Raw genomic sequence first — 17,966 nt, 5'->3', positions numbered from 1 at the left:
ATCGTCCGCACGCATGTATGTGCAACGTACACTTTGTATCCCGTAGTATGTACGATACGCGTGACGCCAAAGATCATTGCGTGATTAGTATTTACCTACAGAGCGATGACGACCCAGCAAACAGTCGCAGGGGAAGTTTTTTCCCTTCATCGTCGAATACTTGCTATTCGATTTCTCTTAACCCTTTCCGTCACATATTTCGTTACTCGGGCCGGTTCTTTGGGGTTTTACGAAGTAACAGGGACCTTCGTCGTTTGAAGTTCGGAAAGAACTGCGATAAGGCTAGGGAATGAAAATTTCTGTGGTGGGAAATGAGCATTGTACTGCAACTGGAAGGGTCAAAGGCGGGAAAATTATCCAGTGCTTCAAGGGTTTGAATTTTTAGTCGCTTTTGAATTGAAGGAGATTTTCAGATTTTCGCTCCTACGTTTTAAGAGAAAAAAAATGGAATAGAGGAAGTTTGCCGTACGATCGACTCGCGAATTATGAGTGTGAAGAGTTGACTTTTCGTTTAGAAAGATCGTGCGGCTCTTGGTTTTACACAAATCCGATCTACGAAGTATAAATCCTACCTGGAATATCCTGTAAAATTTTTTCTACGGAAATTTTATTGTGTAATATTCTTATCTATTGTAATGACTTTTTTTTTTTCACCATGGCTCACTAACTTGAAATACCGAACAAACGTGAATGGTTCGAGGAAAATGTGACAAGATGCGTAGGCTTTTAGAATAGTCAAAATAAGTGACGCTTGCACAAGAAATTTTGAAAAGAAATTTATTTTTTGATTTCGACGATTTTCACAACTTCCTTAGATCTTAATAACCATAAATCATCGAATTCAAAGCATCGTTTCGGAGATATATTAATTTTTTGTAAAAATCGTCTGGAACTTCCTTTCCGCATACGACAATTGAAAGATTCTTCTACACCTTCGTTAACCAGTTAAAAGATTAAAAAGAAGCGACGAGTTTGCTCGAATTAAACTCGGTCGAATGAATTCGCGTGTATCAATATGTCGTATGGCGGTATAATGTACCTGTTGCAGTGGAATAACGCGGGGCGGTGACCCGAAGTTTTGACGCGTGCAGAGCGACAAATGCGGCTTACAATAATAAGATCTACCAGAAAAGTGAAGAAGGTAACACTGAAGCGAAAAAAAAAACAAAAAAAAATAAATAAATAAAAACAATACTTTAATTTAAACGTGTACCTATATTTTTTCGACGTTACTCGAGGAAAGTGAGAAATAATTTTACCAACGATGTTTTTCGAGCACGCATGCTGAATATTATAATCTCTCTAATATATTAATAATTATCGTAATTAAATTATACCCCTGTAATAAATTTGCTGTTCAAAATTTCATTAGGTACCTTGCACCAAAACGGTATAGATTAAATCTGCGGTCCGAAACTCTTAAGGGGTAATACAAAAACCTTGTTTACACGAGATCAAGGGTCATTTTCTTTAATTTGTGTAAGAAACGTGAATTAATATTTTTTAGCTTTGTTTTTCGTACATGTTAATATCAGCCTTGAAGTACAAGAATTTTATTTTTCTTTTTTCTTTTTCATTATTTTAACATACAGTGGCGGTGGAGTGGCTGATGAAAGGTAGCTTCTTTTTTGCCACGCGCGACAATCTGCAGATCGCAATTTTCAATCTCGAATAAAAAACGAAAAAGATTTCAAGACAAAATGCCAAAATCTAGTGATACTATGTAGGATTCTTGAGAAATGTTGAATTTTTACAAAAATCACGTCAATCTGAAGGAAAAACTTTTTCATTAGCCACTCCGCCGCCATTTTGTATGAAAATGTTTCATTTCGGAAACCAAATTTTTTTTTTCTTGTTTCATAAAAATCGATTTGGGTATTTTTGAGACGGGTTAAAAAAATCATAGGGTAAAGACAAGTGGTTAAAAAAACTTGAAAATTTTTTTGGACGCTTGTCAGGGGTCGTACTGACGTAGAAAGAATCCTTGATGAAATTAAATAATGTCACGGTGAACTGTTTACCGAGTTGGCGTGGAGGAATGCCCCATAAATGTAAGTGTAATTTTTACTTTATGAACATCACGAATTAATAACTAAAAAGGTAATTTTTATTTTATTTTAATCTCAATTAAATATTATAAATGCATCTCACTAATAAAAAGTTTCCCCGCCACTGCTGGTCCGAATTTCAGGAATAAAACTAGACAGGTGTAGAGTTAGGAGATGATTAAGCTTCCTACTCTTCAAGGATTTAAAACTTCACAATCGAGGATCAAGTAGCTACCAGTAGCGTTCGCTAGCTCGGGGATCAATTTCCCAAGTTCTTGAGCTCGTCGACAGCAATTCGATTAAAAATTTCGAATTTGGAGCGGTGAAAATACGAAGAAGAGTTTAACAGGCTCGAATCGATGAGAACTAAATTCACTCTCACGTGCCGCACAATTTCACGTGAAGATACGTAAAATTTTGCATTTCAAATGGAAAACGAAACGACGCTTTCAGATATTAATCTATAATAGTGCAATAAAATATCCCAGCATTTAAATGAACGAAATGATGGTGAATATTGATTATAAGTTTGGTCGGAATTGAGCATTACAAAAGTGATTTATTAGCGAGTAAAAACTTAGTCAAATCAAGTATAAATCGATACTAATCTTGCCTCTCGCGACGAATGAATATTATTCATACCGACGTGATAAAAAGATTGATATGATAATTTGTTTGTTGCTAATAAGAATTAGAATTCACGCCGAATGGGCTATAAATATCCCTACGTACATACGTTGTATGGTTATGCGAGGGTGTACTTTTTGAAGCATGATTCAGGGGTGAAAATTGTTTTTCATGGGTTGAGCTGCGGTATATATTACACATATTTATAACATATACGTATGCGCATGTATACAATATACATGTTTCTTTAGAAAGCTTATATAAAAAATTGCCTGGGTCTTGAGAAATTTTTTGAACCACCATTTTCCATACCTCCTTACCGTGGAAAAGAATATATTAATTTTCATATTTTCTTCAATGTCATTGAAGGAAATTTATTTCATCTCAATCTCGCACGTAGGCGATTATGTGCTAGAAGCAAAAATGATATGAATAATCTAATATTTGTTTCGCTTTCGAACATTCATGTTCCGGCTGGTATTAATATTGTAATTAGTTTGACCGATTGCGGTAATCTTAGATACCTGGATTCCCAAGCGTGAATAAAATGGATTGCTGAAGCAATTCAAAGCAACGGACAAACGATAGAATGAATCGAATCTCGCGGTTTAATCGTTGTAAGAAATAAGAAGTAATCATTGATCAATTAAGAATCCCAAAGAGGAATAAATAATAGAAATATTCGCAATTATCTATATATTGTAAATACACGTTCGTGTCGTTTAAAGAGATGTATGTTTAAAACTGTTTCATTTTGTAAAAAAATTCGTTAAAATAGCAACAAATGACAAATGGCTTATGAAATATGAATACACGTTTGTTTTCAGATATACGAGGTCTAAATGTTTCTATCCGACGCTATTGTATTATGATTTTTTGCATACAATATGTCATAAAATTTGCTCAGAGTGATGCAAAATTATGCGAACAGCTTGCGCGTTCACTTGTAAAATTTGGGCGCCGTCTGACTTCATTGCCGAAAGTACAAAAATCACCTACTTTCACCGATGAGTAGAGTGCTTTGCTCATGTTAGCCGTCACGCTAGAGCGAATAAAATGGCGCGTTACTTCCGGTAAATAATTTTTCAATCTTTCCTCGCCACGCGATCACAAGCTTCCTTGTCCGCTTGCATCGGCCATAGAAAGTTGTTTGTCTCATAAAGATGTTATAATTGAATAGCGGAATTACGATTCAGGATGTCAGAGGCCTGTGTTCATTACTATTATTATTATTCAGTTCAGCTTTCCGCGTCTAATTTCTCATCCTTCGAACAATAAATTGTGAAATTTTCCAACGAAGTACCTCTTGCCAAAAAGATTAAAGCAATTTTGATAATGATTATTTGGTAATAGAAAGTATGAAAGAGTGAATGGATAAAAAATTAAAATATCTTCGGAAATTACCTATCAGGTAAATCTCTTCGAAATTCGAAAGCTCTGATTTATGTGTACAATATATAGTTCTTCCTTCATCGTTTACTGTAAAAATGTAATGATGTTTGAAAAAAACTCGATCCCTTAAAAGGAATTATTAGCAACACATGAAACGAATGTACGAATGTAAGAAAATTATTGAAGGGAAGCACTGGTGCCGAATTCTACGAAATTTATTTATTTATTCATTTGCCAGCCAGGTAAATTAACGTATAATATCTTTACGTACTTATAGACATGCAGTCTAATTAAAATTTTTAATTTTACGAAGCAGAACGTGTATCGGTAATTTTATACCTGTACGCCAATAGCTACAATTTGTTTATGTACCGTTTATCAATTGTTGGAATCGAATACAGAAAAAAAGTCATCATCAATATTCTAACGGGGCAACCAACCGTGAAAAATAACCACGGTCTTTGAAGATGCGAATATGTATTTTATTTGCTAATTGTTCGCTGCTAACAATTGTTCAAATTTACTTATCAATCCATTAGTTATATGTACTCTGTTCGTATATTATTACCGATTAATTGCGGTCGCTGAGTGTGACGCTTGTGAAGTTTCGAAAATTGGGTCTCGCAAAGTCTGACAATTTACTGAGCAGTTTCGTGCGTGTGGTTTTGGCAAAAAGTGAAAATTTTCCCGAACTTCCAGAATTCTCGCGATTATTATACGGTTCTCTGCGAATAGTTTCCAACGATTGTCTCGGCGGTGAAAAATCCGACGGCTCGAGTCTTCCGAAGAGCCGTTTGCCTCTGGTGACGTAAAAGGGATCGTCGCTCTTCAGAAGATCATCGAGCATCCCTCTCCGATTTCTCGGCGGTTTGTCCTGTTCCGATTTTTTTGTTTTCGCAGGCTCGAAGCCGCGTTCGCCAAGCATTCCGGATAGCTCGAAACCCCCACCGGTATAAAAAAGCGAGCTGGTCTTTAGACCGCGATAAATTTTCAATATGGCGTCGATCGCTGCTCGTTCCTCCGCGCTGGGCGTTGTTCTAACCGGTAACTCTTCCCCCGCGTCGTATAAATATTCATCTCCTCCATCCTTTTTGCCCCTAGAAATGAAGAACGGCTCCTCGAGTATGCTCTGCAAATTGGAGTGCTTGTCACGAGGCCGAGAATAACGAGACTGGACGTTGTTGCGCCATTTTTCGTCATCTCCGTGGAATACCGGGGCCTCGTTAGGGTCGGAAGAACGTTTCGATAGTCGATGAATACCCTCCTGGTCGTCGAGAAGTCCACTTTGCACCGAAGAAACCGCCTCCTTCTGCTTTCCGTTCGCTCTCGACCCGGAGTTCTTCGGTGGTGATTTTCCCCCAAAATTCCCAGCCTTCTTTTCATCTTCCTGAGAGTTCCCCGGCCTCTTTCTGGCGCTCGGGCCATTTTTTGCATAGGCCCGGTTCAGTTGATAGTTGAATTTGTTCTCCCCGGTCATTTTTGAAATTGGTTTTACTCGCAGTCCCGCCGCATCTTTTTCCTCTTCAACGACTTCTCTCTTTCCCCTGGCGACGAAAAATGGCTCGTCATCGTACGAGCCAAAGACTTCCTCAAGTTGTCGTCGCTTCCTGCAGTCAGAATCCCTGAAAAAGGAAGCGCAGAAGACAATCGGTGCTGCGGTTTGATTGGTCCTTTGAAATTAGTCGATGCATGGCGGACACGCGCATATGTTCGAGTGATAAAAGTGTTCGATCGTTATCCAGAACATAAGATCGTAAGATGTGTCTTTCATGGAATCTGTGTTAGACACGCATTGTCATAATTTATGTTTACTAAAAAGTAAAGTAAAGTTACTGGAACATTTTCCATGGAACTCTACCTGCGATCATCGCCCTTTTTCCCCCTGGCGACGAAGAAGGGCTCCTCATTGCCGGCGGATCTCTCGAGCTCGTGATGCTTGTAGTCTATTTCGATCCATCGCGGCTCCTCCGCGTAAAGAGGCTCGTCGATTCGCGCCTGCTCGTCATTCCTTCGATCGCGGCTTCGCGATACGGAAAATCGTCCGCATCCTTCGCCGCATCCGGAAACTCCGTCGCATCCATCCGGCTGCCAATCGCGCAGCGGCACGATCAACGAGATCGACTTCTTTCTCGGGCAAAGTCCAGACCTCCAGTTGTCGGAGAAGGCCAGCTCCCCTTGGTCCAGTAGGAACGTGCCTGAACCGGGCCAGGGACGCACGGTTTTCATGGCCTTCGAGTATCTGTGGACATGTGATGAGAACCGAATTTGTATCAGGACAAAAAGAGTATTCGGCCCTCCTGATTAACGATTTTGATCAAACCTCTAGGCTTGGAATGAGTAAATTCTTGATTCGACTGCAGCCGAATGTTTGGTGACGATGATTTAAATAAAATGTTGATACATATTGGTCATGAACATGTTTCGTATGTGAACCTTACCCCAGGAAATCGACTTCTGGACGCTGTTGCGATAAACTGCTGAAGTAATGTGGCACTCCGATGTTCCAGTGTGATCGTTTGCCTCGAACTGGCCAGAAATTCGGGTCAACTTCTGGAGGAATCTCTGCCCGCTTTTTGATCTGAATCAGAAATTGGTGGGCTTACGTTGAAATTTTTTTTCGTCAGATTTGAAGGGTTCGTCAATATTGGAATTTGGAATGCGTCCTGAGGTTTTAAGACACTGTGAGAAAGCTTGTGACATTTTAAATTCCAAGAACTGGTTTAGAATTTTGTCAAATTTTTCCTGGTTATACAGTGATGTCATAAATTTTGCTCAAGTTTTCTCATTTATTCGCAATTCAATATCATCCAAAATATTTAGATTCTAGTTATAATTTCTGTTAAACTTTCACTGTTCAATAGTTTGATTTTATTACTCCATCCTAGTTCTTGACAGGAAAAAGGTGCGGACGTATCTCTAATGGTTTTAAACAGTAAACTGGATGTGAGAATTAGACCATCTGAAGTTTAAATAATCCGTTATTTATGATATGACTATATAACAATACATCTGAATAAATCGATATAGCGACGAAAGTGTGAATAAGTAAAAAGAGGGTAAGGAAATAACATGTAAAAAATAAAAAATCATCCACCCACTATAAACAACACGCGACACTTCCCGTCAGTGCCTATCTAATTTAGTACCTCAGAGATCGACTGTAGATGAACATCTAAATTGCTTAGCCTTAATTTGATGCAGGGGATAAATGAATAAAAAATAATATCATCGCGATAAGCTGAGAATAGTTTGTATTACAAAAACTCCAGCGCATAGCACATACCGATGAATATAATTTATGAGTACATCTAACTTTTGTGTGAAAATATTTTTGTTCAAATTGACTGGTTTGCGAGGCTGAAAATCACCTGTTCATATCGTCGCTCTGAATGTTATAGATCTTAGAATATCAAGCTCTTATTATTCGTTTGGCAATTTTATTACAAAATGATCGCAGGTCGAGTCTTTGTAAAAGTAGTACATTCGTAAGCTACGGTGTTTCTCCTAGGAATGCAAAAAAAAGAGATTCGCACATTACAAACAAAAGCTTCGAATCGATTTTTTCGTTTGAAAGCACTGTAAGACTATTGAAAAAATTAGTAGACTCGTCTAATTTCCCTCCACGATGAGTCGTTTTGTTTGGAAGACTGATTCGTACAAATTTACTGATTGTGAAACAAATTTTTTTTCCTCTCGACAATGACAAAGTGAAGTTCGCACTATAGATTCGAGTTGATCATTGCCTATTTTATTCGACAATGAGTTCTTTAAAAATCGCCTATCATGGATTTTAATAATATTGTTTGAATATTTTTTTCGGAAAACGTGAGTAAATTACGAACCGAAACATTTTTGCAGAAGCAAGTATATCATACTGACCTCGAATTCTTCAGACGACACCACAAACAGGAGGGTGATCGTTACTAGTAGTTCCCTCATTCTGGAAAGAAAAAATATCGATCATTCCTTATCAAATTCATAACGATTCGTTGACTTGTATCAAAATTGAAACATCTTTAGTCCTTTTCATCATTTTGACATCATTTTAACAAGACCCGGTTTGGACAACTGGAATTTATGTGAGAGAGCGAGTAAAAATATTCAGGATCGAAACTTCAATTTAAAAATATGAACAATGACTACTTTCTCAAGAGTTGAAGATTCAAAAAATTGGTACTCCGTCATTGTTCTAGACGTGGAAACTTACGATAACTTCTTATCGCTGTCTCTCGAAAATTATTCTTAGTTATTCAACGGTCATGAATTAGCGATGGTGAACAAAGATGTATGCAGTGATTCGAAAAAGGGTGAAAGGGAAAAGGGTGATATGGTTTCAACAGCAGCCGGCCTACCTGTTGCAGGGCGCAGTCCACCTGTTGGAAGCGATCCGTCCGTCCGCTCGTTTTCGCAAGAGTGTCTGAAGTTCCTGACTCGTCCGGGTATATAAGAGCAGGATTCGAGGTCCCTCGGGTGAAGAAGTCGCGGTTCGAGGAGCACACGGATTGCACGGGGAATACACCCTCCGAGGGCCTGGCCCACGTCAATCCGATGCCCCCGGCTGTATTATAAGCAAACATTACCAACGATGTGATTGTATACAGCCGCTGTGCGGTCCAAAGGTTATATTGCAATGCCATATACGAATATGCGAATTGTTTGCTTATTACGCTGGCGAAGAGTATTGCTTAAGAATAAACGGACTCCGACACACAGAGAGAAATTTTTAGTTTCGGTTACCGCTCGCTCCTTGACTATTTTCATTTTTTACCACAATTGAAAAATATAGTTCTAGGTAGAAAGTTACCGGAAAGTCTAGTATCCGTTACTATTCTTTCTCGTTACGATCGCTGTTACTATATTTTCTTGTAACTGTTGCGAAAATTTAACGCTTGCGCAGCAATAAATCGACGTTAATGCCTTGTTTAAATAAAAAAGTAGAGTCAATTTCGGGAAAAAGGGTGTAATTAGAACCTTTAAAATGTCAAAACCTTGGTGTTTTTGATTTCATTTTGTTTTCGGCCTTTTTTCACCATAGAGATCTCCAGAGATCATCTAAAATTTTTGAATGAAAAAACCGATTTGATACGAAAATCGTTTCATCGAGCGGTTACGTGATAATAAAGCCTGCCTCGTTGCGCGTTTCGCGTTTCGCGAACTCTCGTTCATATATGTAGACAAAATTTATACCATACAGAAATAGATTATCCAACGACGATAAGCAGACGCTGGGAAAATTAAACGAGTCTCATTTAACAGCCGACGACATACTTGTACCGTTGTGAAAATTACTCGTTTATACTTAATTTTCGCACGTGAAATTGCTCGAAAAGCAATTATTCCTATTACATACTTTATACTGTACGCATACGATTATAGTTCAGTCATTTTGCAAGGATATTCTCTCACAGATTTGAAATTAATATATATATGATTTCACACATTGTTCTAGAATTATTCCGGTGAGGTTTTCAACGGTGCGTGAATAAAGAAAAAAGGAATTCCCCTCCTCCGGAGGAAAGAAACCGATTGGAGATAAAAAGACGAAAACAAAATGGTAAGATTTTTCATATATCTCTGACTGTAACGAGACTCAATTAATATTATGCTTACTTCGTTTTGGTGAATAAAAAACTTCATCCAATACAATATGAGATTCAATGGCATTCTGGAGAAGAATTATTAATTCTTCAACTTCTTTGTAATTTACATGAAACTGTGGAACTTAACCCTAGAACGGTAACGTTATTTTTTTTTTACCTATTCCGGTAAGGGGGGGTGAAAAAACGCCCCAACCTCGTAAATTCCATCTCTTGGGTACAACGTATCGTTAAGGGTCCTGTAGGATTTCACTTTCTTCGTTTTTCAATAAATAATCAGCGTGAGCTGCAAAAAAGTGGTCAAAAATTAGTAAACGAAACACGTAGGGTTAATTATACGTATTACAGATAACGCAACATTGCTTCCGAAAGAAATAAGCAGTGAATTCATGATTTCATTTTCTCACCATTGGAAGTTAAACTACGGTAACGCATGAGATGAAATGAAGTTCAACCGAATGGCACAAAAATCTGGGGGTGACTCATTTTGAGGGATGACTAATCGTTGTTTTTTTGTACAGAAATTTCGCTTCCTCGGAGACGCTGATTGCCCCGATTGGCTACTAGCGGAGATAAATACGCTTTCTCGAATGGTAATTTTGGAAATCTGTGTTTTTTATTCTGTTCTAGTTACATGTGATTTTCGGTCATGATCGTAAAGATAAATTTCCCACACCTTTAGGGCGCTGTGTATATATGTATCATTGACCGTGGCTTGTTATTTGTTACGTGACCAACTAATTCTTAGTCGACGTTATCTTATTAGGGATATATATAACTCGCCTGATGTGACGGGAAAATTTCATTTCGTGGCTCCGCCACATTATACCATTATTATTTACTTTTATCTTGGATATTTTTTCGCAGACGTCCATCAAGATGAAAGTTCTCGGACAACTCGTAGCCAAGTCTTTGACGGAAGGAACTCTTGACGTAAGTCAATGGCAAAGTAGTTAACGCTTGATCATAGTCGTATGAAAAATGAAAGAAATGTCGATGAAAAGCATAGAAAATTGGAAAATTCAATTGCGATTAATGAATCTAATATTGATGTTTAAGTAAGTATGAATACTTCAATCGCATCACTCGCACAGACTCGCGACCGATGGAATGCAAATGCAAATCATCGCATGAAATCCTATGAAATTGTATGGAATCCCTGAAATCGTGTAAAATCCTGCAAACCTGAATAAAAGACCAAAAAATTTTACTCAGTTTTAACAAAAACTGATGAGAACAACAATTTTAGTCATTGAGTGAAACCACATTCACTGGAACGAGCAAAAGATTTCTTTCACTATGCTTGGTAAATTCAACAAATCATCTCTCTTTACGTGTCTTCTAAATTAATTCCGCTTCGTGGTTATGAATTATAGTTTGTAAAGATACGCACATATACGGGTTCCCGAAACTCAAAGTTTCGAAAATTATCGTTGAATATGATTTAAAACTCTTGTAAATATCGTGACGAAACAGTGTGCTGAGTGTGTGATTGAATCGGTCATAATAAATTGTCGTACACGATGTTCTGAGTACTTCAATCATAACAAGTGTTATCGAAAATTTTCACCCAGCGCAAAATCCCTCAAAAAAATTCCATTTGAAATCGCCGTTCACCTGCGATATACTACGTTCATAATCCTTTGTTTATTTCCTGAAAATTAGCCATCACGTCGAGCCTAAGGAATTTACTTCTCTCCAAATGTAATTTAACATCATTCCGAGATAGATTTTGGTGCGGATCAGGAAAGCGAGGCTGAGATAATCTGCTATGGTCTCAACGCGAGTTTGGAAAATATCGTCAAACATTGCTTCGAAAGTTTGTTCGTTATTATATTACATTTTGCGTATGACATTTCCGGTTATTGTGAATCTGTGTTTCACCGTTTCATTTGCCAATATTGTTCTGAAAACGAGTTGGTCGATATTCAAAAGGGCTGCGTACTTAACCAAACAATTATTAATCATTTCCCTCTACTTGTTCTTGAAGGCAAGCTGCTTTCTTTACCGAGTTGGTATTTTGAGACTGACCACAATCGTTGTCGCGCTTCTTATTGGATGGCTGATACTATATATTCAGAAAACCGAAGAAACATCCGCTTCCCTCTTTTTTGTCGTTTCTAAATTTCTATGCCTAATGCCACTCTATGGCTTTTCGTGACGTTCGCCAGTTATTACAGAGTGAGTTCCGTACATGTACAAAATTTTGTAAGTGTGTAGAGTGATAATTACTTGTATTATATTTTCATCAGCGTGTAGGTACGTATAAGTATGATTTTGTCCAACACCTGCTTAAAAAATTCGATTCTTAGTTGAAATAGCGCGATGAAACGGCGTTTGCGCGTGCGCACAACCGAAGTGCTCGATTTGAAGCACCAGGGCTTTTTTTAGAGCATGCGTACTTTCGAGTAAATCAATTTTACGCACTGCGTCATTGAGCGTAAGTTGCCTAACCCAAATTTTGCGCGGTTTCAGTGGCAGCTTCGTTGCTTCTCGAATCAGACTTTCCTTCGCAGATGTTGGACAAAATGCGGATATCAAACGTAGGATGGGCGATATCTGACTCGTGTGATCGCAGCGCTCGCCTTGGCTCATGCTGCAAACTTCACACTCATCCGAAATCGCCCACTTTCCGCACTTGTCACGCAACATATGCTATTACCATACGAAATTCACTCAGTATTAGTACACCTTGATACGTGCGTCGGATTGTATCCATCATGGCTTTTATCATATTTTATTGTTTTTCTCACCGTGTGGTTTGCGCTGTTATTTTTTAGGTGAACTCCCGAGATGCGAACATTATATATCATTTTTCACACCCACCTAGGTGAAATCAGTTTTGGTCAATATCACACGCGAGTCGCGAAGCAGAGAGCGCTGGCAAAGAACCAAAAGACGCAAAAGCAATCGAGTTTCCTTTCGGTCTGTTTCCCGCTAGCTGTAATGCATCCAATTCAATGTCACGACTTATTTGCTTTACTTTGGAGTTTCGACATCGCGTTATAGCCACGTGGGCAAGCAAGCAAAAAAAAAAAAAAAAAAGAAAAGAATAGCAGCAACAAACAATATCTACCCGCGAAAAATAGTCAAACGTCGAATTCGTATGTGTGAAAATACACGCAGGGAATTAGCAATTTGTTGGCTTTACCATGTATGACGAATTTGATACTACATTTGCGTACAATTTATACCTTGCAAATAAGTTTTTTGAATAATTCAGCTACAGCAATACATTTGCCATCTTTTGTGAGGTGGCAATCATTATTATAGGAAATGATTTGGACGTATTAAATCGTTTTACCGAATTTCAAGATACAAAACCAAGTTTACCAGAATTTTGTATTCAAAGTGACATTTTTCGCGATAGCACAACTAACAGGCTATTTTATTACAATTTTATTTTTTCACTTATCTCGTGTTCATTCGACTTGTGTTGCAGGAAGATAAAGTGAAGAAACTCACGCAGGACGCAAAGCTAGGTTTGTATTAACAATTCATGAAAATTTATCTTCTATAATACATGCGTTAGCTATACGAAAAAACGGCATTTAAATTCTTTCGTTACAAGTTTTGGAGCCTTTACAAAACAGATGGACGGAGAAAAAACGTCAACACGCTCGTAACTAATGCTTTTCAACCAATTTTGTAAAATTATTCTCCTGAGGAGTATCGATGATGGTCGGTCGAATTATCTGTAGTACTTATTCAAAATTAGGTACGATATTCGTGTCTTGACTGATCATAAAAAGTTCCGTTTTTTTCGTATTCGTGTATTTTGCGTTTGACTTTTTGAGAATCCAATGGAACAATTCTCGCTTACTAGAATTTAGTTCAAGGTGAAATTACATTCCAGCATCTCTATGTGTCATTTTCTTTTCTCTCAAATATTATTCAATATCGAACGAGTTCCGAAAGGCAAGATTGCTTTTTAATTTCCACGAATCCAGCTCGCGAAAAACATTTAAAAAGAAACGGATCTGGTTAACTCTTTACAACGTGACCGCCAATTAGGAACGGCAAATACTTTACGATCCATATGTAATGAATGCTTTTCGAGTTCTTAAAATTTTTTCATCGCGCATTTTCTATGCCAATACAGAGCCTGGAGATGCAAAAGCCATCGTTGCTGCTTTAAACTTAATACTTTCGTCTTCCACGAGTCATGCGGTATCGGCGACCGACCTGAGTAGCGAACTTCAACAACTGGGCCTCCCTCGGGAGCACAGCACCACCCTTGCACGTATTTACACGGAACACAGCCCCCAAATCACGGCGACGTTATCTGCGCAGTCCTTGAGACGTGAGTTTGAAATACATTCGAAAAACCGTAGCTATTGCTTAGAATTATTCCTGCATCGAAATTGAGATCCATACAAAGTTTTCAGACTTGATGTATGTGATCCACTTTTGACAATGAAAATAGAGAGAAAGTCACTATTTAGATTTTGATTTGAATTCAATTAATTTTTATCGATTACTTTTATGAAACCGCGTTTAAGTTACAAATATTTGAATTTTCCCAAAGTTTTACCATCTATTAAAATATTTGGGAAAATTCTTAAGAATTGCACTTTTTGTTCCGATTATTTTATAATTACTTTCACGGTGCACGTGTTTTTTCTTTCGATTTATTTCCGCGCTTTGGAGAATAAGCAACTCACAGATCAATGGATCAAGGTAATCGAATCAAAAAATGATCATTTTGAGAAACTATCGAGAATTTGAAATATGTTGGAACTGTGAGACGGTTTGAATGTTTGTAAAAGCGATTACACGCTAAAAAGAAATAGGAGTTTTGGAGATGCTGTGGCCATCTAAAAATTTAATAAAATAAAAAATTCTGACGATCAAAATTGATTAATTTAGAAGGGAATACCTCACGAATTGTTATTCATTGTCAAATTTCGATCGATCAATGAAGAATTGTTTACAGTCAAACGTCTTTCTTTCATCGAAACATTGGAGAACGAGAAAACATCACCATTCGTAAAAATAGCATTCCAAACTAGCGACACCGCTGGAAAAGAGGAAACCAACAAAGTCACGATACCCAAAGAAAGCATTCCGGTATTGCTTGCAGGTGCGTAATGACTGTAATTAAATTCAAATACAAAGTATCTTTTGCACAAGCGAATATTAAATAATTTTTTACATTGAAAATTATCTCAAGTCCGAGGTGTCATTTAATTTACTTGACTTATTGCAGAACTGAAGAGAGCACGGTCACTGATGGAAGGACTGTAATTGAATCGTTGATATTTAATATACGTCATACGTTCATGCATGAGATACATAAAATTATGGCGATAGGATACCTGCATTCAATTGTTTTCCATAGAAACGAGAGACCGTATATCATTGATTGATACGGTGTGAAGTAAAATGAAATCGAAGTCACCATTTATCACACAATTGTTTCCATTGATATTTTTGAAGGTTGGACAATACGAATTAGCATTATACGACGTCATTTATAGCACCGTGAACATCTAAAAATATAATGAACTGTTACATTTAATGAGTTATAATTTCAATTGCTAATTAATCGTGTAATCAACTTAAATGTAAAATACTAATTTTAAATTTATTAGTTTTTACTGAACAAAATTTAATTTAATTTTATTGATACCATGCCAAAAACAATGCTCTCAGTAACTTGATCTTCTAGAACAATTCATAGAGAAAATGTAGGGGTATACGGTAGTTTTATTGTTGAAAACTGCGTGAACTTTCTCTTAATTTTTAGTTTACAGATAATTCTGCAACATAGTATTTGATAGAAAACTTACCCAGTTTTCGTATTTCATTTGGCAGGTTAACGCGATTGGTAATTACGTATAAATCGAAATTGATTTTACACCATCTGAAAATTTAGCAATATTATTTCTTTTTGATTTCAGAGGTAGATTAAGAGATTATTGTTTGGTGACATTATTTGGCGCATGGTCCTCATTTAGTGATTTGCCCCAACCTGAGTTTACATTGATTTGAAAACTATTAGATCCGCCGGGTCAATTTCCTGACTTTTGCCATATTTGATGTACACATACGTATAGAGTTAGAAATAAAATCAGATGCGATCGTTTTATGATATTTGTCCACGTTACAAATATAAACGATGGCGCGGCGAGATGTTGAATAATTTACTTTTTATTTTCTTGTTAAATGAATATACAAAGTTTACATTCAGTTTTATGGTATACGATGCTTTGATAAGTACACACATATATAAATATATATATATATGCATGTATGTATATTGATACGTTATGGCGATAACAATATTTGTTGTACCTGTACCGATTCAGATCTGCGCTTACAAGTGATGTTGGTTGTCCTGTGAAGAATAAAATCATCTTCGTAATCGCGGACATTGATTATATTGATTCTTGGCTATGTATAGTTTATAATAATGCAGAGTGCCTAGTCGTCTGTGTGAAATAAAACAAGTGATGTGACACCGCTTAATATCTATTAATTAAACCTGGAATCTAGCTTTAATTTAAGTATTTTGTATATGTAAGGTAAAATATGACATGCACCAAGCAAGAGCAATTCATTTTAGAATGGAAATGAAATATTGTCCTCACATATAGTTATCCTTTACAGAAGATGATATATTTGTCGAATAAATACCAAGGCTATTCTAATCAGTCTTTATACAATATTCGTACACTCGTTTTTCGCTTATCATTCATATTTACAACAATATGGCATATATAATATCATGTATACGTATTAACCGATATAACAATTCTTAGTAAGTATTATTCAGAACATCGGTCGTCAAATGGGAGAAAAAATCAAGCAACTAAATATCGATTCCGTTTAAAAATATTGTTTTCGTCACGTGGCAAAATTGCAACACGCTATAATTATTTGTGTTAGTAGTAAAAAAAAAATTTTCTTCTGTTTAAAGTTTGACCTCGAACTGAAACGTTATTAACTAAGCCAGTATCGGAACTTTCCTATTCGGTAAAGAACAAATATTAGAAAATAAAATGATACAAAACGCAAGAAAGTCAATAGGACTGAAAAGAAAGCTGTATGATGTGATTATAGAGATCGAAAAAAGTTTCTAAAAGTATGAGTTTCAACAAAATTCGAGCGCATCCTTAAATGGCAGTAGTACAAGGTGTACAGCTTCATATAACCATTCGTTAGTTGCCGATGGTTAAGAAGAGTTGACATTATCAACTGTAATGACGAAAGAATATAGAAAACTTTAAACCCAATTTTCGCTCTCGTATTATTTAAGATAAATACAAATTTTCATCTAACACCGTTTCTTTCGCTTCTTTCGACTATCCGTGTATTTCAAATACTTGTTGCATAAGTGTATCCAAGGGAGAAGTAACTGTTGGTGTGATAGTCGATTAAAATATCCATTTATTTATTTTCGCATTTTGTTTTCAATGGCACGCTTTGTGTGATTCTCTCAAAAGCGATCCGGAGAACAAAATTGCTTGATGATAGCTGGCCAAGCCGGAATCCGTATTTTGCAATAAATAAATGAATATTTCAATGGACCTATACACCGACGAACTACTTTTTCCTTATCCACACATCGTTGGTCAGGAAATTTTTCCTCTGCTCGAACTTTTGTAACACCTTGAATTGAGCACGTTGCAGATATGACGTCATGTTATAGATTTGATGATAATAACCGAGGGATTGATTGGTGATAACGATTTTTAATAAAGATAATTATTATCTACCACTCTTCGTACAACCTTCGATATCATATTGATCGCAATTGGCTTACCCACAAAACCGTAGACATAATTTTACACTCTTTATGACACGAATACTTGAATGTCGAATTCGCTGACGATAAGATCATATTACAAGGGGATTGTAGCATCTCTTAATTAATATTATGTATTTTATAATAATGAGTATTGGTGCGTGTCTGTTTTTCTTTTTCTCACGGTGCGTGATTAGCTAATTCCAGCAATATTCCTAAATCAAAGTGATATTTGGTCGACGACAAGGACGCTAATTGTGTAGAATCGTAAGAAAATATATTTATCAGACAGCTCGCATATTTATCCAATCACTCGAAAATTATTTACGATGATGTGAATTTCGTCTACATGATATAGGTATTATAGTGTACCAATATACTTGAATGTTGGTGGTAATTATCAAATGATGCACAACTATAACTGTTTACAGATTATGTAACTTGGTTTTAGAATACCAATAAAAACGTTGCAAAAAGTGAAATTAAACTACTAGACTTATTCCCTCGTCGCTCGCTTTAATATTTAGCAATTATTTTGGCGCTCTGTGCGTT

The 17,966-nt window shown here is 36.7% G+C and overlaps 2 protein-coding genes across 6 annotated transcripts in view; one reads left to right on the top strand and one right to left on the bottom strand.

The window, feature by feature from the left end:
* The window catches only part of LOC124178921 (COMM domain-containing protein 4), a 32,972-nt gene extending 16,244 nt beyond the window's left edge, over positions 1-16,728 (top strand). Inside the window, exons 2-9 of one of the 5 annotated variants that reach the window (XM_046562723.1) lie at positions 8,429-8,686; positions 9,517-9,621; positions 10,186-10,257; positions 10,532-10,597; positions 13,107-13,146; positions 13,767-13,967; positions 14,601-14,747; positions 14,874-16,728. In XM_046562723.1, coding sequence (XP_046418679.1) covers positions 9,619-9,621; positions 10,186-10,257; positions 10,532-10,597; positions 13,107-13,146; positions 13,767-13,967; positions 14,601-14,747; positions 14,874-14,911 — 567 coding nt within the window. In that variant the 5' untranslated portion in view covers positions 8,429-8,686; positions 9,517-9,618 and the 3' untranslated portion in view covers positions 14,912-16,728. Of the gene's footprint in view, positions 1-8,428; positions 8,687-9,516; positions 9,622-10,185; positions 10,258-10,531; positions 10,598-11,366; positions 11,484-11,514; positions 11,873-13,106; positions 13,147-13,766; positions 13,968-14,600; positions 14,748-14,873 lie in introns of those variants that run through there. The other 4 variants (XM_046562722.1, XM_046562725.1, XM_046562726.1 and 1 more) reach the window with 4 other exon arrangements.
* LOC124178917 lies at positions 2,811-8,567 on the bottom strand. Its single transcript, XM_046562717.1, has 5 exons — positions 8,420-8,567; positions 7,947-8,007; positions 6,506-6,645; positions 5,926-6,306; positions 2,811-5,689 (listed from the first exon to the last, which is right to left on the bottom strand). The coding sequence occupies exons 2-5, from the start codon at positions 8,004-8,006 to the stop codon at positions 4,639-4,641; spliced, it is 1,632 nt and encodes a 543-aa protein (XP_046418673.1). The 5' UTR covers position 8,007; positions 8,420-8,567; the 3' UTR covers positions 2,811-4,638.
* Positions 16,729-17,966: the final 1,238 nt, after the last annotated feature.

The sequence above is a fragment of the Neodiprion fabricii genome, chromosome 3 (genome assembly GCF_021155785.1).
Source record: "Neodiprion fabricii isolate iyNeoFabr1 chromosome 3, iyNeoFabr1.1, whole genome shotgun sequence".
In the NCBI taxonomy this organism is placed as follows: Eukaryota; Metazoa; Arthropoda; class Insecta; order Hymenoptera; family Diprionidae; genus Neodiprion; species Neodiprion fabricii.
Note: the sequence above shows the minus strand (reverse complement) of the source record. Positions and strands in the feature narration are given on the sequence as shown.